Source organism: Tasmannia lanceolata, unplaced genomic scaffold, assembly GCF_043159265.1.
Source record: "Tasmannia lanceolata isolate RefF3 unplaced genomic scaffold, GAP_Taslan_0.1 ptg000012l, whole genome shotgun sequence".
NCBI classification, from domain to species: Eukaryota; Viridiplantae; Streptophyta; class Magnoliopsida; order Canellales; family Winteraceae; genus Tasmannia; species Tasmannia lanceolata.
Genome location: NW_027518689.1, coordinates 39,739,161 through 39,766,250, shown reverse-complemented (window position 1 = coordinate 39,766,250; position 27,090 = coordinate 39,739,161). Strand labels below are relative to the sequence as shown.

At 37.9% G+C, this 27,090-nt stretch overlaps 1 protein-coding gene across 2 annotated transcripts; it reads left to right on the top strand.

Moving 5' to 3' along the window:
• The first annotated feature begins 528 nt into the window (after window positions 1-528).
• Window positions 529-27,090, top strand: LOC143888188 (ubiquitin interaction motif-containing protein). Of its 2 annotated transcripts, XM_077392531.1 has the most exons (8): window positions 529-762; window positions 905-1,292; window positions 9,391-9,469; window positions 12,524-12,678; window positions 23,995-24,121; window positions 24,414-24,599; window positions 25,374-25,445; window positions 25,873-27,090. In XM_077392531.1, exons 2-8 carry the CDS (start codon window positions 919-921, stop codon window positions 26,689-26,691), a joined length of 1,812 nt encoding a protein of 603 aa, XP_077248646.1. In that variant the 5' UTR covers window positions 529-762; window positions 905-918; the 3' UTR covers window positions 26,692-27,090. The 2 variants fall into 2 exon arrangements, with proteins under 2 accessions (XP_077248646.1, XP_077248645.1); XM_077392530.1 differs by having other exon boundaries at window positions 529-1,292.

Sequence of the window (27,090 nt, the reverse complement as noted above, 5' to 3'; positions counted from 1 at the left end):
CGACCTCAAGGTTGAGAAACAACCGTGTGTTGGATATGCACTAGCAAACACCACTCTAAGGCTAAATGAGGGAACAACCTACATGCCTGGACAGGAGTAAACATCAAAGGTGCTCAACTGACATACTCTTAAAGACAAGATGCTAGATGAGATGATGTAAAAGAATAGTGGGGCTCACATACTTGGATGATCTAAGCCATTAATTTGTAGCATGACCATGTCATGGACCTACAAACGAATGGTTTGGATCCTCTAATTATATGGGCCCAAGCATACTTTTGGGCTGCTCTCTTAGCTACACGCACGGCTACTATATTGGAAAGGGTGTCTATATCAAAATGAGCATAGATAATATCAGTTTCGCAAACAAATTGGAGTACATACAGACCCCTCTCCCCATTTTATTCCCAGACCACCCCATTATAGTGTAAAAGATGTATCATAAATAGTTAAATACACTAGTAAGGGTTGGCCTGGGGAAGAAATGGGGGAGAATTTATCACTTTCCTTTTAAGATGCTCCTCACGATTTCGTTTAAAAGAGGTGGAGTGGGGAGAGAGGAAGAGATTTCATCGCGCATAATGAAAGTGTAAAATCCAAAGACGGCGTTTTTCCGTCCAGGCCTTTCCGACCTTCGTCCCGTTTTGTCTCCGTTTTGAGGGAAGAAAAAGGAAAGTTGATGAATTTCTCATAACTCTCGCTCCAGAAAATCCGCCCCTTTCTAGGGTTTCGATTTTCTCTTCCAGATCTGATTCAAACAAAGTAAGAAATCCCGATCCTTACTAGGCATTATTTTTATGTCCTCTGATCTCCCTCTCCTTTATTCTCATACCAAAACCCTAAAATTCGATCCGCTAGGGTTTTTATTTCTGATCTAAACTAGTTGTTCTGATGGTGGATCAAGATGAGGATTTGCAAATGGCACTACGCATGAGTCTGCAACCCTCACCGCCGGACGCGAAACGGAGCAAGCCCCGGGAAAATGCGGGGATTTCGATGGAAAATCCCGAGGAATCCCCAGAGGTGAAGAATCGGAGGTTGAGGAGAGAGCTTATGGCCGCGGCTGCGGAGAAAAGGATGCAGATGGTGGGTAGTGTTGTTGCCAAGGCGGAGAAGAGTGTTTCAAGCTCTGTGATTCAAAAAACGGAGGCGGTTTCGTCGGGGGAAGAGGGGAGAAATGTGAATTTTGGGGAGGAATTATCCGCGGCAGTCGCTAATCAGCTGTTCACCATGGTGTTTGGAGCCAGCGTTTCGAGGGATATTCTTATGCAATGGAGTAATCAGGGTATCAGGTATTCAGTTATTGTATACAATAGATTTTCATGTAGTATCGATTGCTTCCTTTTTTTTTCTTTTTAAAAATTTTCATTTGGTTGAAGCTCCTTGTTTTAAATGCTAGCGCTCGTAAGTTTGCCCTTAGAAAAAGGTTTAGATGTAATTTCCGGTATCTGTATAGCAAATTCCATGAAATACTATAACATTACTTTCAAGTTTCACCGAACCACACATTGAATGTATGGTCTGACTGTTTTTATGCAAATTAAGAGGTACACTTAACACGTTTGATGTTGTTGTCCTTTTTATTTATAATTCTTCGTGGGTTGGCTGGAAGTGAATCCATGACCTCATTAGCGGGCATTGCCGATGCAATTACTTGCTACACCTACACAACGATTCTGGATTTTCTATAACTTAGACACTAGCTATGATTTGGCCGACACTTCGAATTTATTGCCAACTCACGTGTCCTGCCGTGTCCGACATGACACGCGTTTCGACCTTGGACACTTTTACTTGTATTGCTGGAAGTGTTAGACTTAATGTGAGTGTGTGGACATGTTTTTGTACCATGTTAAGTGTGAGATTCTGTTTTTTTATTGAATATTGTGTTTACCTCATTTAGACTACTCGTATTCTTATCGAAACTGGACAGATGAATCAATATCCACAAATAATGATTACATGTACTTTCTATTTTAGCCGTGTCCCCGTTTGTAAAGTTTGGGGGTTTGCCGTGTCCAACACTCCGTGTCTGTGTTGACGTGCAACACTCGTGTTCAGGTCCACAAATCATAGGACACTAGTAAGCAAAGACTAGCATGTGAGGCATTGCTTGCAATGGTACTAGTTGTAGACAATGGGCATACTCTAACCGGGGTATCTTTCTTTCTCATTATTTGCATAAAGTAGCTCCCTCTTTGGTGGATCTTCCATTGTAGGGATCAACGATATGATATTAATTTGGAGTTTGGGGGGTAGTGAAATGATCACCCACTTGAAAGAAGATTAAGTTTATTTTCTTTTCAGGGGTGTTTTTCCTATTTTTTATGTTGCGTTAGTATGGGTACGGGTTTTGGAATCCGACATGGATATTGAGCGTTGGATTCGGCAAACCTCAAAAAGAAAGATTCGCGGATTCTCCAAGATATTTTAATCAATTCTCAAATTTTAATTTTTTACATAATTATATGCTATAATAAGTAATATATTGAAAAGTTAAATAGATTAAGTATAATGCTTTATTTACATAATAATATTCTATAATAAGAAATATATTGAAAAGTTAAATAGATTAAGTAAAGATAATGCTTTATTTCCATGCAAAATCTTACTTTTAGGATGGCCATATCTCAAAACATCTGGTAGCTGTAAAGTTGTGGTAGTGGTATTTAGAAAAAAACAGATAAAAGAGATCTAGAAGTATCGTACAAAATCTTGAAGTATTGGAATCTTACAGAGGTACTTCGCCCATTCAAAAGAATCCGTGTAACATGGCTTATTTTCAAAGGGGTTTGTATTCAGGGTTTTAAATTTCGGTTCTAGCCATCACCAAAACGGGAACATTTTGGTTTCGGTACTAAATTTAGGTCGAAATCTTGTAAAATCATGGAAACATTTTGGTACGAAATCACGGCCGAAATAAGTAAGATTCTTTGACACTGGTTTTTCTTTTTTATTTTTTTCTCTTTTTTTTTAAAAAAAATATCTTAAAGGAATCTCGTCCTTCTTCTCTTTTTTGCTTGTAAATTTGATTTTTTTTTCAGGTTTTCTGTCGAGATGTTCTTCTCTTTTCTGCGTTTAAAGTTGATTTTTTATGGGTTTCTGTCGAAATGTCGACATTTCGACAGAAACTTTGTTTTTATATGAAAAGTTGCATATTTTGACCGAAACATTAATGAAATACTAAAATTCCGAGCAAAATTTTCAGGCGAAATTCCAAAAATTTGGGCGAAATCTTATAATTTTCCGTATCCAAATGGATTTCATTTCTGTAGCAACCGAAATCAAAATATTTTGGCCGAAACAAATGTTTCGGCAGAAGTGTAAAACCTGTTTTGGTTTTATGTTTTGTCTGTGGGGTTCTGTTTCAATTCATGGGTTTTTTATTTTATTCATTGGGCTTTTGTTTTAGTCGTGAATTTTAAGTGACAAGATGGTGGGGACCACCACTTAAGTCAACACCTTATAACTGAAGTGATCTTTTAAGATATATAGCAGGGATCATTGTTGTAACTAGTTATCATTATTTTAGTCACTTAATATGGATTGTCACTTAATATGGATTGTAGAGTTGAGATGATAATAAGTTCTGGGGTTAAAATTACTTCTAGGGTTACTTGAGCACTAAAAGGGGCATTATGCTGTAAACAGAATAAATTTGACACTACTGGAGTTCATAAAGGAGCTTTTTCTCCCTAAGAATCTGCATGAACAACATAAACTCCACCCTTTGTGATTTCAAGATGTATCTCTTACTATCTTCTTTTTTATTTTCTCCCATGTATCTCATTGACCAAATCTATACAGACCTACCCCTTTTACTTTTGCTACACCAAGTTAGTATCGAAACCTGAAGTAGATTTGAGATTTGCGATGGCCTGATGTCTGTGAGTGCCAAGGCAAAAACACTCTTGGTGATTTCGATTTTTCTCTCTTGCTGTCTTAATTTTGGTTTTTTTCCCATTTATCTCTTAGACCAAATCTGTTTAGATCTGTCACTTTTGCTTCCCCGTTATGTCAATTGGGATCAGAGCTTGAGTGGATCTGAGATTTGCATTGGTAGCTTGACATCAACGGGTGCAAATGCAAAACAAGGCCTAGCAAGGAGAGTTGTTGGAGATGCGAAGAATAACTGAGCAGCTCACGCACGAGATGCAGACTTTGGGGCGTAGATATCAAGCGGAAGCCTGGATAGTTGGGGTATTATTTTGTAAACAAAACAATTTTAACATTATTGGAATTTGTTAAGTAGCCTTTTCTCCCCCAATAAGCTGCACTAACAGCAACAAAACCACTCTTGGACCAACCTCATGGCTGCCTTGTTGGTAAAAGGTCTTGACTTTGGACCTTTAGATTGTGGTTTCGAGGATTGGTACCCAAAAAAATCCCTTCACAACAGAACCACCCATTTTTTTTTATCATGACAACAAAACTACTCTTGGTGATTTTGATCTCTCTTGATGCCTTCTTTTGGATATCCTTCCATTTAGATCCGTCCCTTTTGCTTTTGTTGCGTCATGAAGCTAGGAGAATATCAACTTCCATCTGCTTCTTGGTGATAGGATGATCGCTTGGAGTGGATTCTAATGTTGATGTATGGTGTGGACAATCTAGATATTTTTGAAGGACTTTGAAAGGAGCTAGATGAGGTGAAATCAAGATCAACACCCCCTCCTCCCCTTGTGCATATGTGTAGGGGATGTGGGGGTGTCACTCAATTTGAGTATGGGGAATTTGTAGATTTCATTTGTCACTATGATCTCATCAATTTCCTCTTAATTGAAGCAGTCATATAAGGGATTGAGAGGAGGTGTTAACTTGTTTCTTGGTGTCTATGGAGGTGATCAATCACCTATTTTGTTAAGAGGATGAGAGTTTTAAAGTTCATGAATAGGCTGAAATTTCTCGAAGGAAGGTAAAAAGACTAGAACAAGGGGACTTGGAAGCTTATGGAGAAGAGAGATTTCATTATACAAGATATAGCATGGATAGGTAGTGTAGAGGGATGTTATTTATCAATGTAAGGTAGGGAGAAAATAGTAGGACTAGAATTTGAAAACATTTTAAATGGGAGTAAATTAGATGGCATAATCAACTTTTACTCTCGTATGGAATCCTCCCTCCCCTTTCTAGGGTTTGTCAAGCTTAATTTTGATGGATCAAGCTCAAGAAGTCGGGCGGAGCCAACAGATGGGCCTATTCTGGTCCATTAGGCCAAACAGACACAATAAACGTGGAAGTGTTGGCTCTTCTTGTTGGAATTCGATTAATGGTGAATCGGGATCTACACAATCTTATAGTCGAGAGGGTTTCTCTTGACCTGATTCGATATACGAGTAAGGAGGCCCCATACCCCTGGGGATGTGTTGAACTGTTGACCCAGTCAAAGAAGTGCTAGATCAAGTTGATGGTCATTCGATTACTTTCCAGCATGTGTGGAGATATTCAAATAGAGAGGTTGACCGTTTAGCCTGATGCAGCAGTTACATGATGGGATTGGAACTCTTCGATTTTCTTCCTCTTCCTCTGTGTTTTTGGCTGTTTGTATTTTTTTAGTTTTCCTTTAGCATTCTGTCTGTCTTTTTTGTTTAGCTTGTATGACGGACCATCTCGATCACTTGTGCTTAGGGGTGCAACTCGGCTCGGGTTGGGTCTGGTTGAGGCCAACCCGAACCTGACCCGAGGAACAATTTACTCAACCCGACCCGACCCAAGTTCCAACCCGATGAGGTTCAACCCGACCCAACCCGAGGAACAATTTACTCAACCCGAACCCGACCCGAGTTCCTACCTGTGTTTTTAAGCTTACTAAATAATGTCGGGTTGCCCAAACACTCAACCCGAACCCGACCACAACTCAACCCGGGTTAGAAACCCAACCCGAAACCGTCCTGAAAGACACCCAACTCGACCCTACTTTTTTTTTTCGGGTTGAACCCGACCCGAGTTGCACCCCTACTTGGGCTTGTCCTTTTATTAAAATGTTTCCATTCGAAAAAAAAAAGATGCCACAAGCTTTGATTACTCTTGCACCTAGTGCCGAGTTGCCAAACTAGGTGAAAGTATTTTTGTGGATATAACCTCGAACAGGACATTGTGCAATGGTGATTTCAAGGCTGAGTCACATGATTTTACAACCAATAGCGGTGGCATCTGTGATCCTTATGACTTATTGGAAGTCGTGGATGGCTTCATTGAAATTGATTAGTGGAAGAATTGATCCCTTTCCATGATCACACCCAGAATGAACCATAGCATGGACGATTAGAGGAGATACTCAATTAGAATCTAGAGGGTGGAAAACAACATTTTGATGATCCTATCTATGATCAATAAATTGATAGCGGACCAAAATTTTATGAATTTCATCAGAAAAAGAGGAATTCTAAAGGAACTCTGATTATTCAGTCGATGGAGAACATTATGATAAAACCGAAAATGGTGAACTTTATGATAAACCGAAAATGGAAAAATCAGTTACGACTAAGACTTGTTGATGTTCCTATGAATTCTCTTCACCTTACGAAGTTCAAACATTCTGATCTTCATAAACCCGCATTTTTATTTGAGTTGTTGAAGTTATACTTTCATGATTGTGATTTTTGAGTACTACGAAATCTTATCACAAAGTGTATATGTTTTTTTTTTAATAGCTGCCCATTACATTAAAAAAGAAAGATTGAGATGGTTAAATAAAATGGAACAAAAAGGAAGAGAGCACACAGAGAAAGAAACAACATTGGAGATAAAAGTAAATCCCAGACAAAGGTATCAAGGGTAAGACTTGTTGATGTTCCTATGAATTCCCTTCACATTACAAACTCCAGACATTCTGATCTTCATAAATGTGATTTTTTTTTACCGGCATAAATGTGAATTTTACTCGTACTACGAATATTATCACAAAGTGGATATGTTGCTCAAGAGAATTTATGATTATAAGATTTTAAAGATGATGGATGAGAAACATGTGAAAGTTCACAAGGTTCTATACTCCAATTACCTTTTTTTTTTGGTGATGATAACAACAATTTTACAAAAGAAAGAGAAATTACAAGAGAACCTTGTTGGGCAACACGGGCCCAACATAAAAAGGTCTTCCAACGCCCGCCTTAGTCAATCTTATGCTAAATCATTTGTACTTCTAGGAATATGAGAAAAACAACTTACTGCCCTCTAATCAAATCACCTATGTCATTGATGAATTTCAAGTCTGCACGGACCCGTGCTATTACTTTGAGCCCAGGAAATAACATTTGCCAAGTCACCTTCGATTTCCTTTCTTTCTTCCAAGTTGTTGAAGAAAGTGTGCTACCCACAATTAACAGTTCTTATATCTGCCATAGATTAATCAACATGACCAATAAGACCCGAGAATGAAAACAAGATATGTCATTTGCTATCCCCAGATACTTCAACTATCGCCACTGAGTTGGGGTTGCCAATGGAGCCACTGTCTACATTTAGTTTGATAGAGTTAGGTGGCCGAGGGTCCTCTCCCTGAACTTTACTCCCTGAAATTCGTCAAAGCTAAAAGTTGTTAATTGGAGTCGGCAATGACACCGTATTGAAGGAGCTTGAGAAAAACCGTCCTCAGTTCGGATTGCAGGCTGCAACTCGCCTGCATGAAGCCGGAATCGCTAGTAATCGCCGGTCCAACTTGGGAAGATTGATGCACGAAAATGTGTCAAAGTGGGCCATAGAGGTCTCTACTTGTGAAAATTGACAGCGAAGTATGTTTTGATTTTTGGTGATTTTCATGATTTCTTAATTTATTTGCTTAAGCTAATAAAAAGTTCTCTCCAACTTGGGGAGATTAATGTAGGAAAATATGTCAAACTGGGCCATAGATATTTACTTATTGTGAAAATTGACAGCGAAAGTATGTTTTGATTTTTGATGATTTTCAAGATTTCTTAAATTTTGCTTATGTGAATTCCCATCTAGGAAAACATGTATATTCTATTTTGAGTTATATCATTTTATATTTTGCTTATGTGAATACCGTCCTAGGAAAACACGTATATTGGATTATGTGTTGTATCTTTTTATTTTATTTTATTCGTTTTATAATCTGAATAGGTTTAAGAAAGTGAATCTAGGATATTTGTTAGTTTGTAGTAGACTTGATTAGGAAGTTTGGGTTCCTTGAGGAACATGCTAGAATTTTAGGCATAGTTTTAAAACTCCCCTGTGCCATCGTGGACTCCCCCGAGTCGACTCCCTTTTCTCTTGGTCGTGTTCCGCGTTTTGCGCTACATAATCAATAAAAACTCCTCCCGGCTCTCCTGAGTTATGACCGCATCAGCCAAGTACTCAGCCAAGTCAACCGTGTACGCAACCGCGTCATGCCAAGCCGACTTGGATATTCTTTGACTGAGTTTTGATTAGCATCCGCATTTCGAAACACTAATTTTAGGTGTGCATATGAAGTTAAAGATTTTTCTTTTACGAAGGATCATATAAATGGATTTTTATTTTTAAGTTTTGAAGCTTGGGTTTACTGTGTGATGTATCATCTTGTTTGTCTGTACTTCTCTTCCATCGCATTGATCTGACTTTGTGATGAATTATCAATTTTTTATTTTATTTTTACTTTTTTTGAATTTCCTTGTGTTTTTGTTTTCCAATTGGTAATTTAGGTATGTTAGTATGTAGGGACTCCAGGTATAGCTTTGTAAATAATAATTTTAATATTATTTAATACTTTTCTAGTTGCAATTTTGTGACACAAAATGAAAAGAGCATAGTCTGCTTATTGTAATGAGTTCTGTATTTGGTGTACTTCCATAATTTCATTAGGGTTAGAATTTTAGAAATATCCTATAAATGTGTTGGCGAATTGATGCCATCTGAGAAGTAGACTTATGCCTGCACGTAATATTTTATTCGGTTTTATCTTCCATATCTTTTGTTTTTCTTTACACCTCATACACATCATTTTTGTTCTGTTTTCGTACATTATTTTTCCTTCGTTGTAATTTCATGGGTCTCATCTCGCTTCCACTGAATGGAGCATGGTTGTGGTCAATGCCATTCTCTTTTTGTATAAATAAAGCATCAACTCTAAAGACTAATCATCAATTATCATTAACTTCCATTAATAACTATTTTACCACAATTTATTTGTTGAGATTATCGAAGATCTTGTTGGGGGGCACTAGAGCATATTAGTGTTTCTTAGTAAATCAAATATGTCATAGCATGCATTGGATTTCATCATGGTTATACTATTTGTTAAACTACATTTCTGTTATAATTTATAACATGACTTTCTGATCATTCTTGAGCCTTCTCTTGACATCCTTTAAACTGCCCATGGATTGAAGAGTATTTTCTGTGTTATCAACTAAATGTTTCTGTGGCTGATGTACAAATTTATGTCTACAGGTTTAGCTCTGATCCAGAAACGTGTATCGGTCTTGTTCAACATGAAGGGGGGCCCTGTGGTGTGTTGGCAACCATACAAGTATGGTCCCTTCTCGTACTCATTTAATTATAACTTAGTATTTGTGTTATTTCTCTAAGAATGTGCTATGTGTGGAGTTGCAATGTTTCAAATATGTATTCATCCTACTCTTTAACATTCCTGGCTCCTATGACTCTTTATAGTGTTAATTTGAATGGACTTTTGCTAGAGCTTGCAAATCTGAGTAAAGTGCTTACCTGTAGGTTCACAATCACTGGGGAAGGAATGCTATTTTCGAATCTGCATTTCTGTCTACCTCTTTTCTGTTTTTAATATTCCGTAATGGCCATGCACAGTTATCTTCTTTTGATGGTTCCTGAATATCATTGCACGCTGCCCGTGTCCAGGCAAATGATAACTGTGTCGGTGCCTTAAAACCTCTCTTTGTTATTAATATACCATAATGGCCATGCTCTATTATCATCCTTTGATGGTTCCTGACTTGAGGTGCCCTCTGTCCATGCCTAGGTAAATGGTGAGCATTCTTATTCAAGTTTGAAACTTCCCATACTTCATAACCATCAGCACTCCCGTTACATCTGAAGATTTATCACACTCCTTGCAGAACATTTATCTGTTATGTCATTTTTTATAATCATCTGATCAAAAGTGAAATGCTTGTCACCGGTATAAATTTTGTTAGAAGAGAGGAGAGGATAGGAGAAAAGAGTAAGTTGGAGTCTAGCTCCCCCTCACTTATGAATTTGTTAATCAAGTGCCTGTACGCGAGTCAAGTTGTGTATGCTAGTGGTAGGCTTTTTATCCTTACACAATTCCCAGTTGCACAAATGAAACAAAGGTCCAAACTCCTGAGTATCAAACAACTAATTCAGACACTGCTGGATAGTATAAAAAGAAAATAACATTTGACAATCCTAAGCGTGTAATTTTGCCCTATTTAGAAGCATGAAAACTCATCTTGGCCCCAAGATCAATAAAAACAGTCAAAATGCTTTTGCAAATCCATGGGTAGAGTAGATGTGTTGGAAACTGGCATGGGTACAAAGTACCAATCATTGAAAATCCTAAAAACTAGGATCCATGGATTTGAAATTATATTTTAATGACTTCTAAAATTTAATATTTGTAGTGGGAGCGGATATTCCCTTCCCCTTTCTTGGCCCATCACCTCATTTTAAATATTTTGATTGATTCATGATAGCCCATTGGGAATTGTAACTGAAAATGAATGAGTTTAAAATAAAGAAAATCAGCTTGTATCTTTGTCATCGTGCAATGTATAATAGAAACTTATTATTTTAATAAATACTATATTGTTTTCTGTTAAAAGCTTTCTATCGAGGTGGTAGTATAATGCAAAACATATGGTAATGTAAATTTGTATTATGTGTGATTCAAAGTAAATTTTAAAAGTGAATCTGCAAGTGTCATTCCCGAACCGATGTATTGTTAGAATCTGATACACGCCCTACATGGAGATTTTACGTATTTAGAAGAATCTGTGTGACATAGCTTCTTGCAACAGTGTTCTATCAACTCCAATTCATACTTTGGCATTTTTGCCATTTAACATTCTTGGAAAGTTTAACTCACCGTAGAGCAGATAAGTAGATTCAATTTTGCACTTTTATTAGATCTTACCTATTGTAGTCCACAAAGGATCACCTATTTGAAAGAGAAAAATTCTCTTAACTGAAAAAATGCTTTAGAAAACATTATATAACCAAGGGCATGCATGCAGGTGACTTTGGTTAAGTGACGCACCAGCAAGGTGGTGAGTGCATTTCCCATAGTAGAGCTCATGCAACTAGGTATCCATATAAATGGCTATAAGAATATGCTGGAAGAACTATGATGTATCCTCGCTACTAGATTATTCTTGAAGGTATGGATGGACAGAGTCCTTGTCTACTATCTGAGGTTCGAAGAATTCTCCTAATTTGTAGACTTTTTTACTCTTCCCTAATATTTAAATGGAGAATTTTACTAGGAGATTGACATTGGATAAAAAAAAATAAAAAAAAAGTGTCAAAATATTACACTCACAAATCCTAATATTTATTTATTTATTAAATAAATCCATGTCTCATTCGAAGTCATCAACAAAAATGACATAATATATCCATTTAAAAAAAAAATGACATAATATACAATCGTGATTTAGAAGCAAAAGGAGCTTGTCCCCATAAAACCAAGTTCATTAGATCAAATGAATGAAAGAACATACAAAAAGGCTGGACAACCCAGCAAAAAGAAACAAGAACAGGCACACGCTACAGATCAAGCATCTTATCCCACACCATCAGCTCAATACAACTAACCCTACCATTTGAATAAAAAACTTAATGATGGATGTAGCTGAAGAAGTGCTTAGAGTAGACATTTTATGGGGGATGGGGGACCATCCACGAAGCCATGAAAACAAGGAAATCATTCCAGAAAGGATGATGGTCAAGCGGGGCCACAAGTCCCCAAAACACCTACTAGGACACCCGAGAATATATATTGGGTAAAATTGTGATTTTCACAAGTTTTGACCTTGGTCAAACTGTCACAGATGGAAAATTGAAATTTATGCTAGTAGTTTTGCCTTTTTTCTCATAGGCAACAACATATCTTACTCACCTTTTCATTTATTGAGGCATCTACATGCCTCTTTTTTTTTAGTTGGCAGGCGTAGCGTGGGGGTGTCATGTTTGAAACTTGTGATTATTATTCTATTTTTGCTGCCCATACACACTTCTTGCTTTCTTATTCCTCTTCGGATCCTTACTTTATTTCATCCTAATTTTTCTGCTAATTGTAATTTGATTGTGAAACTGCTATTTTGTAACATTCGAATGAGAAAAACTTCAGAGCCCATTACCGTAAGTTTCCCACATATAATGTTTTTTTTTCGTTCTGTTGAATAATAAAATTATTGCCCTATTCATCGGTGCTATTTAAACTTGTATTAATAACAGCTTGATCTTTGTGTGCTGATTTGTTAGTATTGTTTGATATCATCTTTACATTTATGGCTTCCGCCATTGCAGCACCTTGCCTTGATTTGCTCTAAATGAACTTATAATATTTTCCTGTTTTATTATGCAGGCATTTGTCCTCAAATACCTTCTGTTTTTCCCAGATGAATTAGGTAAAAATGCACCCAACACGCTGTCACAAAATTTGGTTTTAAAGAAACCTTCTCAAAGTGCACATGTTACATGTGGTGATTTTACTTCTCTAACAGAAGATAGAAAGACAAGGTGATTATTCTGCCCACGATTGTTTTCCAAAAAAAAAAACATATTCTGCACAAGATTGATCTTAAAAAAATTATAATTTCTTGATTCTACCATCTTGATAGAAACTCTGACATCCATCGATTATAAATTGTCAGTTTTAATGTGTTACACTTGATATTCTATATCTTCATTGCTATGATATTGAGTGGGTGAGCTTACAAAGCCTTGAAAAATATTGAAACCTGGTTGTTGTAAAGTAGCAGTTCCTTTTGTGTGCCTCCAAAATTAATATTTTGTGTTGCCCTGTCCCATTCTGTTGTGCTTCTATCTAATTTTCTGTGTTTTACTTTTGAAAAGAATGTCCTCTAACATATAATGATGTGTTTGCAAGGTCTGATTGACAATGATCTATTGCAGGAAACTAAAACAGCCAGACCACACCAGATTTGATATATTCTTTCTTATAAGTTACCACGCTAGATTTGAAATTTTTTCTTATAAGTTACAAGTTACCACTCTTCTATGAAATGGTAGACGAACCCAACTAGTTTTAGGATTAGACTTAGTCAATTTGAGCCGGGTAGAATTTTTCACCTTCTTCATGAAATTTTTTTAAAGGATTCATTAGCCGACCCCAACTAGTTTGGGAGAAAGGCTTAATTGAGTTGAGTTGAGTTGAGTTGAAGTTACTACATGCCTCTTTTATCCATTTTTTGCAGGCGATTTATTTCTTTTAAGATTTTGAATACAATTTGCAAGATTTTGAGTACAATTTGGCTGTGAATACAATTTGTAATGACTTTTCTTTCTTATATGTTACCCACATTGCTAGCCTTTTTTTGAATTGCGCGTGGTAGTCTTTCTCCAAGCAAAAAAGAAGTATGGCATCCTTACGACCGCCATCACCATCTCTGATTTCATCACCCCCTGCACCAAATGTACCATAAAGTCTCACTCAAAACCTTGGTGAGGAGGTCCTAATTCCTGCCGATTGCCCTTACCCCGTTAAAAATCCCATGGTACGGAATCAGATTAAACATCCCATGAGATTCAATTACAGCAGGATTTGGAGGGAGGAAGGAGGAGGGATGCTAAGACGTTTGGGGGATTGGTTTTGCCTAGCTTGTGCTTATTGTTATTGTAATTTCAAATGGCGGAGTCGTTGTCGATGGTGCAAGCAGAAGAAACGGGATCACCCAACTGGAGTCATAACCTCATCCCGGGGGAGTATTTGGAAAGGAAGAAGTAAGGAGGAGTCGAACTGGAGGCTTGGGGACTGGCTCAGCCCATCTTGCGACTACCTTAATTTCAAACGACGGGGTAGATGCCGGTGGTGCCATTTTAGACAGTAAAGAAGGTGCTTCACATTTTGGTGTGAATCCCACCACTCCGGAAGCCCCATCGGCTTATGCTGGTAAGGAGGTTGACCGATGGCCTGACTCTGGGGTGATCTCTTCATCATTCGAGGGAGGGATCTCGTCTCTATTTATTTCAGGTAAGGAGGTGGAAACGAGGTTGGATACCCTAAAAGCTTGCTTGATAGGCAGGAGGAAGGACACATTTGGGACCCTAAAAGAACTTTAGATGTGGGCAAAAGAAACCTGGGATATCCCCTCCCTTCCTTGCCCTTGTACTCTGTCAAAGGATGAAGTCCTGTTTATGTTTGAATCGGAGGAGGAGGCTGCCGAGATCCTAGCAAGGGAAATGAGGTCTGGGGTAATCATTTGAATTCTCCGTGTACCTAGAGCCGAGAATATGTTCAAGTTACAGAAGTACTTTGGGTTAACTTCTATGGCATCCCACTACATGTGTGGGCTACTTCAACGGTTGAAGCCTTATGAAACATGTTTGGCCTGGTTCTGGAGGTGAAAATGGAATCGAGCCATAACCAGTGTATGGACTTTGTGTCCGCTAAAATCCTCGCTCCTCGGTGGAAGTTATCCCCCTCCTTTGTTCAGATTTGGATCTCAGGTCATTGTTACAGAGTCGAAATCGAAGTCCAGAATATTGGACCTCAGTTGGGCTCCATTGCGGCCCATTGTGAGCCCTCCCTCTGTACGGGGCTACTCCTCTCCCCGGAGGAAGAAGCTGTGAGGGATCGTAATCCAATTTTGGAAATCCAGGGCAGGAGGCCTGTTGATCCTTTGGGGCCCGCTTCTTTGAATTCAAATTTCACTGTTCAGCTGATGCGGCAGTCAATCTGCAGGATGATCTGTCCCCCCCCCCCCCCCCCCCCTCTCTCTGTCTCGCTCTCTGAGTGACGGACGGGCCTTGGGATCATCAAACAAACAACCTGGACAAGAATGCCCTTTACCTATTGGATTTGGCCACGCTAAAGAAGGTTTCAGGATGGAGGGTCTCTACTCTAAACAATTATCTAGGCGTGCTAAATCTGCACGTATTTTGACCCGGAAGGGTAAGTTTGCGAGGCCAAGGAAAGTGTTGGGAGTCATTAAACCTGGGACTCCTAGCCTTTATTTTTCTGGATCATTTTCAGGATTAAAGCCTAGATCTCGAAAGCTTAATCCTGGCGTAGCATGGGAGCAAAGATCTGAAGCGGACCTGTCCGACCATCATAGGGGGTACTCGCGTGGAAAATTACTCTAGAAAAAGCTGGATACATCCAAAACGTTTTCTTCAGAAGGGTAATACTGCCAGGACCCCTATGAGTTTTGGTTGGCCCTCCCGGCTACGCAAGGCATGTGCCGCTTTCGGATGAAGGTTATTTGGGGTCTCCCAAGCCTCTAGTTAGGGAGAAATTAGATGGTGTGTAGGATTAGGGATAGTATTGAGGAAGGTTGCATCTATTATTTAATGAGTCTGACAGTGGTATTGTAGAGATGGTGCTACCCGGAGAAATGATTACTTTCATTTAAAGAAAGGAAGAATTGAGATCCGTTTTGGGACAAGGACCTAATATAGCTTAAAATTTTTTGATTAAAGTACTCAATTTTTGCGGTCTTTTGTATCATGGGAAGTCGAAGAGGTCTCCTCGATTTGGGTTGGATGGCAATGAGTACTACGGTGCCATAAATGTCCGTTTATTGCAGGATGAGATCTTTGTACGCAATAATGAGTGTGAGTTTGGACTAGTGAGGCGGTAACCTAAATTCACAAAGGTAGGACTAGTGGTCCTTGGTCAGTGAGGTGGTAACCCAAATTCACAAAGGTAGGAATAGTCACCTTTCTTGTCCCTTCGCTTCCTTTGTGAAATCCCAAAGGGCAACCTAAGAGGGGGTTGAATTGGGTAATTTAAATTTTTCTTAAGCAACTAGGGAGTGTGAGATTAATTCTAGATTATACTAACCATTGTTCAATTAATATTCCAAATAAAAGAAAGAGATTACCAAACACCACAAGGAGAGGGATGAAGAGTGAGGAGACCACACAACGATTTATAGTGGTTCGGTCACAAATGGACCTACTCCACTACCCAAGTACTTAGTCTTTCCTTGGGGTTTTGCTTCACTATTGTGAGATTCCACACGCCGAATCTCCGAGCTTTACAACGAACTCCGCCTCCAAGGTAACAAACCCTATTTGCAAGAACCGCCTCCAAGAAGTCAACCCTCTTCGCATGCCGCCTCAAAGGGAACAACCTCTCTTCGCAAATACAATGAAGAATAAAAAGAAGAAAACTCTCAAGCCTCTTAAAGGCAAATACAATACACTCAAAGCTCACACAAACTCCTAATGATTAAAAATCAATCTTCTATGGAGTGCCTCTTGACAAGAATAAATGCTCAAGAGGTAGAAGATGGATCCTTTTGATTTTCAAGAGTAAAGCTCAAGGGTTTCTTAAATGATAGTTCAAAGAGTTCTTGAGAAGGTCTTGGATAGGGTATATATAGCCCAAGTGAAAATATGACCGTTTGGGGCAATATGGTAATTAATTGGTCAAGAAAAATCAAGTCGTGCAAGCCCCAATGGCTACTTTGCCAGACGGGGGCGGTCGACCGGGGTCGCGCTGTCGCCCGCCCTCATTGGGCGCTCCTTTTTTATTTTGAAATTTTGAACCGTTGCGGTTGCCCGCCGAGGGCCTTCTGGACATTTATATTTTTTGTCCAAAACCTATCCGCGGTCGGCCGAACCATTGGCGGTCGACCGCCGAGACCTTTCTAGATGACTCCTAAATTTCCAAGAACACATCCGCGTGTCGACCGGGGTTGCCTCGGTCGACTGGCCCACTTTTGACGGGCAGATGCTGGCGTTCGAGCATCCATCCCACGGTCACCCTTGAGACCCCGGTTAACCTGCCCTGTTTTGAAATTTGGTTTTTATACATTAAGGCTTTAGGGCTATGGGCTTTGGGCTTTTGTCCTAAGTTTTCAAATACCTTTTTGAGTTGGTTGAAATACATTTGAAAAGGTTTTGAAAACATGAATTCATTAGAAATAACTTAATGTCAAGAGGACTCTAATACAATCTAGAGTGTAACTGACCTTGAGTCTTCTTGAGTCTTCAACTTGTGGGTACTTGCATGGAACGTTCTTGACTTGGAAGAGTCTTCTATCTTGCTCTTGTGCTTGTGGTTTTCTTGATTCTTCAATGATGTAGGGTGACCACCAAGGCTTGACTTTCTCCAAGTTGTGCCCTTCTTCTCTTTGCTTCAAGTGTTGACTTTGATATCTCCTGTCTAAATCATAACACTAAAGCAACCATTAGCATTCTACCATCAATTTGGGTTTGTTAATCATCAAAACTTGAATGGGTTGCACCCTTTGGCTTACATTCTCCCCCTTTTTTATGATGACAAACTCAAATTGATTATGGGGTGGAGGCTCCCCCTAAATATGATAAATATGTAGCTTTATGCCTCCCCCTTATTATATGCTTATCATATTCTTTGATTCAAAGTAAATTTTACTATATTTGCGTGTATCTTTGTTTTAGCACAAGATAAGCATAGGTAGTGCAATACACAAAATTTTGAGGAATTGCATAAATGGTTTATGAATCATAATCAAAGTAATGATTAGTAATGAACACATAATCAATATATCCTATTTCTCCTCCTTTTGTTACATCAAAAAGAGTTGGGAAAGAAATTGCCATAGAAAGCATAAAATTCCTTCAAAATTTATTTTTTGTTTGTTTTAGGAGTCAACTTTTAACTCCCCCTAGTTAACTACATATGTGCCTATATATATATATATATATATATATATATATATATATATATATATATATATATATATATATATATATCCAATTAGCATTCAAATAGGCGTGTTCATGAGTACCAATTGAGTGAGTTTTAAGTTAAAGATGATAGTACCGTTCCCAAAAAGGGCATGAGTACCAATTGAGTGAGTTTTAAGTTAAATTTTGACATCTAGTCATGGATCCAATCGCAAACACACAATCAAGTACATAATAGACATAGATAAATAAGATTTCATTAACATTCTTTCACTTGATCTTTTGTCAACATATTCAAACCACTTCTAATATCACAAAATCTTTCTTCACTCAGTGGTTTGGTGAATATATCCGCACGTTGATCATTGGTATTGGTATATGAGATAGTAATGTCTTCTTTTTGTGAGTGATCTCTCAAGAAATGATGTCTTATATCAATATGTTTACTTGTTTAGTTCGGGAATGTTGAATTTGGTTCTTGGTTAGATTGAATGCACTTGTGTTATCACAATGGATTGGAACACATTTGAACTTCAAGTCATAATCTTATAAGGTGTTCTTCATCCACAAAATTTGTGCACAACATGCTCCTGCAATAATATACTCTGCTTCCGTGGTAGATAAAGCAACATAGTTTTGTTTCTTGTTAAACCAAGACACCAAGGATCTCCCTAGAAACTGACAAGTGCCGCTAGTACTTTTTCTATCAATTCTACATCCGGCAAAGTCAGCATCTAAGTATCATATTAGGTCAAAAGAATTTGACTTTCCATACCATATACCTAGACTAGGGGTCCCTCTCAGGTATTTGAATATCCATTTTACAGATAGTAAATGAGATTCCGTAGGATCTGACTGAAATCTAGCATATAGGCAAACACTAAACATGATATCCGGTCTGCTAGCAGTCAGATAGAGAAGACCTCCTATCATTCCCGTATACATTTCTGATCAACCTTTGGTTCAATGACATCTACTGTTAATTTTGAAGATGTGCTAATAAAAGTGGACTTTGGAGGAGAGCTTTCCATTCCAAATTTCTTTAGCAGTTTTTTTGTATACTTTTCTTGGTTTATGAAGATTCCATTTTCTAATTGGTGGATTTGTAGACCAAGAAAATATTTGAGTTCTCCCATCATGCTCATTTCAAATTTATTTTGCATGTATTTGGAGAATTCTTCACATACTCACATTAGTTGACCCAAAGATGGTGTCATCTACATAGTTTTAGACAATGAGTATGTCTTCACCCTTTTTTTTGATAAATAACTTTTCCCATCTCAAATTCTTTGTCTACTAAGCCTTTCATACCAAGCTCTAGGAACTTCCTTCAATCCATATAGGGCTTTGCCCAATCTAAAGACATGATCCGGGTGCTTGAAGTCTTCCTAAAAAATATATCCATTTAGAAATGCACTCTTGACATCGATTTGGTATAACTTGAAACCTCCATAATATGCATATGCAAGAAGCATTCTAATGGATTCCAACCGGGCTACTGGGGCAAAAGTCTCATCATAGTCAAGCCCCTCTTCCTGGTTGTAACCTTGGGCAACTAAACGAGCCTTATTTCTTTGAATATCACAATTTTTATCCAACTTGTTTCTGTAGACCCATCTAGTTCCAATCACAAAATGATCCTTTAGCCTAGGGACTAATTACCATACCTTATTTCTTTCAAATTGATTTAACTCCTATTGCATGTCAATCATCCAAAATTCATCCTTCTCGGCTTCTACGATGGACTTACAATTTGTGAGATGAAAGCTAAATAACCACATACAGTTTTAAAATGAGACCTAGTCTTGACTCCTTGTGACACTTTACCAATGATTTAAGTAGAGGAGTGGCTTGCAATGATTCTTTTTCCATTTGGATCTTCTTCATCATTCCCTCTCTTCAATTATCCAACTTCAATATCAAAGTTTTCCAAAAGATTAATCAAGGTAGAGGTGTTCTTTTCACAAACTATGTTAGGATGGACTTCATCTTCCTCATCTAGATCTACTGACACCCTCTTATCTTCACTTTGTTCATCAAACTTGACATGTATAGCTTTTTCTACTGTTAAGGTTCTTTGATTGAACACCCTATATGATTTACTTCTAGTTGAATACCCTAAAAATGTTTCTGCATCTGCTTTAGGATCAAATTTATAAAGATTATCTTTAATGTTTAAAATATAGCATTTACATCCAAAAATCCTAAAGTAGCTAATATTTGGTTTTCTACCTTTCCAAAGCTCATATGGTGTTTTGTTAGTGTGAGGTCTTATTAATACTCTATTTATCACATAAGGAGGATGGAGGCAGTTTATGATCAAGAAAAGGCTGCCTTAATGGATCCTTGACCCAAGGAGGTAGCTGATGACCTACTCCGAAAGCAATGGGATATTTTCAGACAGGAGGCCCAGGAATGCCCATTCACCCTAAACCGGCTCACAAGGTCAACGGAGATTAGGGAAACCCAATCTCCTCCCTTTGCACATCTGTTCTTCAAATTTCTTCTAGCAGAAGAAAAGATATGAGGCTTAACTGGGAAGCCAATAAGATTATTGGCATTCGGGAAGTGAAAGGAAGAATCGCGGATAGGACATTCCCCAGTCGTCTGGAGCAAGTTCCAGAAGAACTTCTTGTAGAAATGCCGGATTTTATGATTCAGCACGTCTTGGACAATCTTGAGAAGTGTGCGACTTAAAGTTTTTGGGGGGAAGATTGGTTCCGACGAACCACAGTTTTTTAGTATGTTTAGAAGGTCAGCCGAACGATTTCTTGTAATACAATAGGTAGCTAAAAGAAAGCAGGGGCAATTAAATTGATGGTTACTTCTAAAGAGATCTGGGTTTGTTTCTTTTTGCTGATTGGACGTTTTTCGAAGGCATAGTTGAAGGTTGCAGGAAAACTTGATAAGCAAGAAAGTTTAGATGTTGAAGTTTTGTCAGATGTTGGAGTTTGTATACAATCTTTTATGTTTTTGCTTTGGGTTTCAGACATAGGCTCCTGGATTATCATACTCTATTTATCACATGGCAAGCTGTGTTCACAGCTTCTGCCCAAAAATGTCTAGATATGTTATTATTATGAAGTAGTGTTCTTGCCATTTCTTGTAAGAAGGTCTTTCTTTCTACTACACTATTTTGTTGAGGAGTCCTAGGGGTTGAGAAATTGTGTTCTATACCTAGTTCAATGTAATATTCTTCAAATTGATGATTTTCAAATTCTGTTCCATGATCACTTCTAATTTGCTTAATGTGATATCCTCTATCTCTTTGTAGCCTGTTACATAATTTGTAGAATTCTCTAAATGTTTCATCCTTGGAAGCAAGGAATAGAACCCAGGTGAACCTAGAATAATCATCTACTACTACAAATACATACCTTTTTTCCACCAAAGCTACATGTTTTCACGAGACCAAGTAGGCCCATGTGAAGAAGTTGCAATGGTCTAGATGTAGAGATGATGTTCTTGGGTCAAAATGAGTCTTTTACTTGTTTACCAAGTTTACATGCTCTACACATATGATTTTTGGTAGACCATCTACAATGTTCTTTCTAGAGATTCTAGCAATGATTTCCATGTTAGAATGTCCTAGTCTTCTATGCCAAGTCTATGTATTGTTTTCAAAGAATGCAAGACAAGTCACATTTTGACATGTAAGTTCTTCAAGCATAAAAGTATACACATTTCCATCTCTAGTGGCTACAAATTCAGTTTTATTATCACTTGAAGTCCTAACAATGCATTTGTCATTTTTGAATAAAACTTTATTACCATTATCACATAATTGACTTATACTAAGTATAAATTGTGTCTAAGTCCATCAACAAGTAGTATATTTTTAATGGTAATAACTTTAAACTTAATTTTACCTACTCTGATTATCTTCCCTTTGGCATTGTCCCCAAATGTAACATTTCCTTGATCTTCCATGTTGAGTGTAGAAAATTTGGAGGTGTCAAAGGTCATATGCCTTGAGCATCCACTATTGAGGTACCATTTGTCCAATGTGGAATTGCTACTCAAGCATACCTACAAAATAGAGAGTCAAGTCTTGGGCTTAGGTACCCAAATTTCTGTGGTTTCTTTAGGATTACTTCCATAAGAGTTACCTTTTACTACCCACATATATTTGTTTGATGTTCTAATTTTGCAAAAAACATGACATGCCCAATTTTCCCACAATAATAACACATGGGAATAACTCTTGAGCTAGCATGATAGTTTGAATGGGAATGTGATGTGCTAGCTTTTACAAATGAAATGTATGACTTGTGGGTATCTTTCTTGTATGGGGGTTTCTTTTGAGAAGGTAACCAAGACCACTCTTCTCATAAGAGATCTTCATATCAAGTATCTCATCTAGTTTAGTCTTCCCATACTTAAACTTTAATGAAAGTTTTTCATATTCCCATTTCAATTCTTTGTTTTTCAAATACAATCTTTAAATATTTAGATATATTTCTTGATTTTCTTTTAGAAACTCTTGGTTCAACAACTCAAGATTTTTTACTTTATCTGTCAAGGTTTTATTTTCATTAACTTTGCACGTAAGGGCATTGCATTCCTTTTTAAATTTGTAAGTTTGATGTTTTTGGATGCCTCAAGAATGAGTGCTTCTTGAAATTTCTCACAAGTGTCATACAAATCATCATACGTGAATGAAATGTTTTCATCTTCATCATTAATTTCCACATTAAGGGCAGATAGAGAATTTACCTCTTTAGGTGAATGATCTTCTTGAATTCCCATGAGACATATGTGGAAGACTTCACCATCACTTTCTTCACTTCCAGATGAGCAACTAAGCCCATCATAGGTTGCATTGAAGCTCTTCTTCTTGTCTTTCCCTCTTCGTTTGTTGAACTTCTCATCAAGCTTCTTGAGTGGGCAATCGGATCTTACGTGTCCGAGTTTGTGACATCTAAAGCATCTTAGTTCATCATCATCCTCTTTTTCTTCTTCCTTTTCTCTTCTAGAACTCTTCTCCTTTTGGAAGTCTCTTCTTTTATTTCTTGTGAACTTCTTGAACTTCCTTGTGAGGAGAGAGATATCTTCTCTCATGGCTTTGAGACTCTCCGACTCTTGATCAACAAACTTTTCATTGTAGAAAGAACAGAACTTATTATCAACCAAAAAGAACAACCCTCAGTTTGTGTTCAAGTGAAATAAAGGAGAACCCTCGGTTTTGGGGTTTAATTGAATATTAAATGTACTTGTGTTGTGGGAGCAAGAGGAACCCACTTCATCTACGAAGGGTGTGTTTGTTGCTTTCATGTTGTTTTTGTGTAGTGTTGGAACTACATTAACGTGATGCAAACATTTAGCTCATGTAGTGTTAGGAACTAAAAAGCAGGTAAAAGAAGTTGCGACCAATGTTGAGAAGAGTTGACTTTTCGTGCATACTAGTAAGTTTTTTCTTTTCATTTCTCTTCAAGGTTTTAATACCTTCCTAATTGTTGACAGGTGATTGATATGTGGAGGGTTTTATGGTAGAAGTGAAGCGACGGAGAACAATTTAGCAATATGCCATGCAATGGAATTTTTCTATTGCCTTACAAAATTAGTAGCAAAGAGTCAAGGAGTTCCCTTCTGAATTCCAGTAGACCACTGTATAAAAATTTTTAGAATCAGTGGATTGTGATCCAAATTGGACCACTTCATATTTTGATTGTAAAGTCACAAACGATACATAAAATAACAGTTTTTTTTTTTTAATAAAATGTGATGGCTAAGGTAAATTATATAAAGCCTTTGTATTATGGATGAGGCAGGGTCTGTGCTAGAAACACCGTTATCCAAAATGTCATCCAAGATGAGTATGACACCCATCTTTAAGTGTCTGGGTGACAATGTGAAATTATGTCGAACATTCAGCAGTGAGGAGTTTTCGTAACATTCAGGTGTGGGTCCTCCTAATTAAAATGTTATGTTGGAATCGTTTGATTTTGATTATGATGCTGTAATATTTATAATCTGCTTTACTAACAAAGCATTGTTATTACTTAGTGTGAAGTGAGACTATTGTCTACAAATAGCTTGATTCGCTTCTGTCTTTTATTATTACTCTGGCTTCTTTTTCATTCATTTTAGAGGCTTTGGAAGGCATTTTTTGTAGTTGGTTTTCCTAAATCTTTTGCCTCGTCAGAAAAGCATGTTGAATCTTTATCTTATTTTTTTCATCTCTTTCCTTTTCAGAGCATTGGTTCTCAGTATGTTAGAAATTTTATTTTTATGTGGAAACAAGAAAAGGGCTGTGATTGCGACACTAAGTGTTCTTAGCCATCGCCCTGAGGATGGCTCTGAAGATGGTCAAAAGGACGAGGTGAATATCTTTTTTTGCTAATTAATTTAGGGAAATGATATCAGCACAACTATGTTTTAATAATTACACGGACCAAGCTTGTCTTTTCTTTTTTAATTGGCTTGTGAGAACTTTTGGGAACTGTAATAACCTTTTTAACAGCTCTTTAAGTACTAAAAGACAAGATGTATTAGTGAAAATATCAAAACATGGTTGTGCTGATATCATTTTCCTTTATTTAATGTTCTTTGGTAAAAATTGCCTCAGTTGTGTTCAAGTTTGATAATGTTTGTCTTGGAATGTTCATCTACAGATGATTGCGAGAGCATTGGAAGGTCTTTCAATTGAATCGGATTCCCACTTGCAGAAAGTTTTAAGAGTCAACGTCTATACTTCGCAGACAGCTGCTTTTCATCGGCTTAAAGCAATGCTTCCTGTTTTCCAAAGTCGTATGGGGGCAATGCTTTTCCTCATTTCTGCTCTACTTTCTCGAGGACTGGTATGCTCGCTAGTTAGTAACAGTTTTCCATTTCACACTATGAACTTACTAATTTTGTTTCCTGTTTTCTGTTGGCAATAATATTGTAATATTGTTACCTCTTTGATTCATGCTGACAATTTTTCTTTTTCTCCGTTTATCCTAAGCATTGTTATATGCAGTGTTTAAAAACTCCTTATCCAAAGCAATGTTCGCGCCTAGTCAACAAGGATTTTTCTTGGCCGCGTTCCGCGTCACATCCGTGTTTTTAAACACTGGTTATATAATCAATCTCAGCCCGTAGGTCAACCTAACCAAACAGAAGCTTAATACCTATGGTTACCGAAAACTTAGAAAGTCAACTTATAAAACAATCAAAATTCTGAAATTAAATTCCCTACTTGCTATGTTCAATTAAGTCCTCCTTTCCCTTTTTTTCCTTTTACAAGGTTCTAATCCCATACCAAAAACACACTTTTGTCAACTTGGGAACTTTTCAAATTAGAAAGATTCAATTGACCAAAACCATTTTCTCAACTTGGAAAATTTTTAAATTAGCATGATTTTTCAGTGTCCTTGGGACATACTTTTAGATATATGTCAATCAATCATCTTTGCTGAATTATGGGCTCGTTTATGAACTTACGTCAATATACAATTGTCTCAATAAGGAGCATGTGTTATCAGTTACTTTTAGTTAAAGTTGAGCTTCCAATGACACATTAATGTTTTTTTTATAATCTGTTCCTCGAGGCTGCATGTTGCTAAAACATTTAAAATCTTGTCATGATGTAGGAATCTGTCCAAGCAGACAGGGACGATCCTAGCCTACCATTAGTCACTGCTCCATTTGGCCATGCGTCACAGGTACACATAGATAGCAATAATATTTATGTCTAGATTTTTTCTTCTGGAGTCTGTTAGGGTTGGGAGATCTTATGAAATCCTGTATTCGAGTTTGATGCCGTCTGGAATGATTGCTAGGGCCATGTACAAGTGACCCAGTAATAAGTGGGGTGGAAGGCCACTTCTGATACCCTGTCCTACAGACACGGTCATACCACCTGCACATCATTGGCATGTGTGGCACCTAAGGCACATGGCCCTGGCAGTGCTCCCGCTCAGGGCATTATAGTAATATCACTTCTTTAATTTGCATTTTATGCTGTACCAGCAGCCATAACTGGTTCATTGCATTTGACCATTCAAAAAAACAAAAAAAATGGTTCATTCCATTTGATGACATAATTCCATTGAAGTGTTTTATCACGAAGGTGACCGTGTTATTTGACAGGAAATTGTGAACCTGCTGCTTTGCGGGCAGGCCGTCCCAAATGTATTTGACGAGAGGATGGATCTAGGCGGTGGGATGTTCCTCAAGGGTGTACCCACAGAAGTTGACATAGGATTCCTCACTCTTCTGGAATCCCTCAATTTCTGCAAGGTTGGCCAGTATTTGAAATGTCCAAAGTGGCCAATATGGGTGGTTGGGAGTGAGTCCCATTATACAGTCCTTTTCGCTCTTGATACCAGCGTCCAAGATGAAAATGAACTGGAAGAGCGCGAGTCACTAATCAGGAGAGCATTCGATGCCCAAGACCAAAGTGGAGGAGGTGGTTTTATAAGCGTGGAAGGCATCCAACAAGTCCTCCGAGAAACAAACATCAATTTGCCTTCCGAAAAGCTCGACCATCTCTGTAGCACAGGGTTCATAGTATGGAGTGAGTTTTGGCAGATCTTACTAGAGTTGGATAAAAGCTTTGGCGGTATGAAGGATTCCACTGGACTGATGGGAAAAAAGCAGTTCGATCTCTTCCATTTTAATGGGATTGCTAAGTCAATACCAAATAGCAACCAAGTGACAGGAGGAGAAAGTCCAGTGCAGAGACCAAGGCTTTCGAAATTAAGGGTTTTGGTTCCACCAAAGTGGACCCCAGAGGAGTTCATGGCAGATGTAGGGCCCGGCCCAAGTAGTGAACCGTCTGGGAAAGATGGAGCTGTTGAGGTGAATAAGCCAGAGCCTTCTCAGCATGCACCATTAGTGGACTGCATTAGAACCCGTTGGACTCGAGCCATTTGTAGCTGGGTCGGTGATCCGCCCAGTATAGTCTGAGATTAATTCCCAATAAATTAAAAGGACCCCCCAGAGTTCAATTTATGAAATTCTGTTCTAGACATTGATCAGAATCAAGGATAAAGAGTAGCCCATGAGTTTGAAGTTGCACCATCAACTGGTAAGAGAATTTATTTCACCTTGTTGGTGATCAAGTTTTAAATGTTGTCATTTGTAATGTGTATTATTATAACTGCCGCGGATTGATTTCTGAAGTTAATACTGAAAGGGAGAATGGACAGTGTATGATTATTATTTAATTTTGGCTTGAAGCCGGATTTGTTGTATCTCATTCTATAAATCATGTACTTTGACATTTTCAGGGCTCTACAGCTCTTAGAGCTGAAACTTTAAGGTGAATAACATTAAAATGTGCTTCTGTTGTAGCATTCCCTGAAA

What these genes read in the sequence shown, in the direction of transcription:
- LOC143888188 (XM_077392530.1), top strand. Translation starts at nt 892, where the DNA reads ATGGTGGATCAAGATGAGGATTTGCAAATGGCACTACGCATGAGTCTG. An exon ending in TGGAGTAATCAGGGTATCAG is followed by an intron (nt 1,293 to 9,390) that starts GTATTCAGTTAT and finishes TTATGTCTACAG; the next exon opens with GTTTAGCTCTGATCCAGAAA. An exon ending in AAGATGGTCAAAAGGACGAG is followed by an intron (nt 24,122 to 24,413) that starts GTGAATATCTTT and finishes GTTCATCTACAG; the next exon opens with ATGATTGCGAGAGCATTGGA.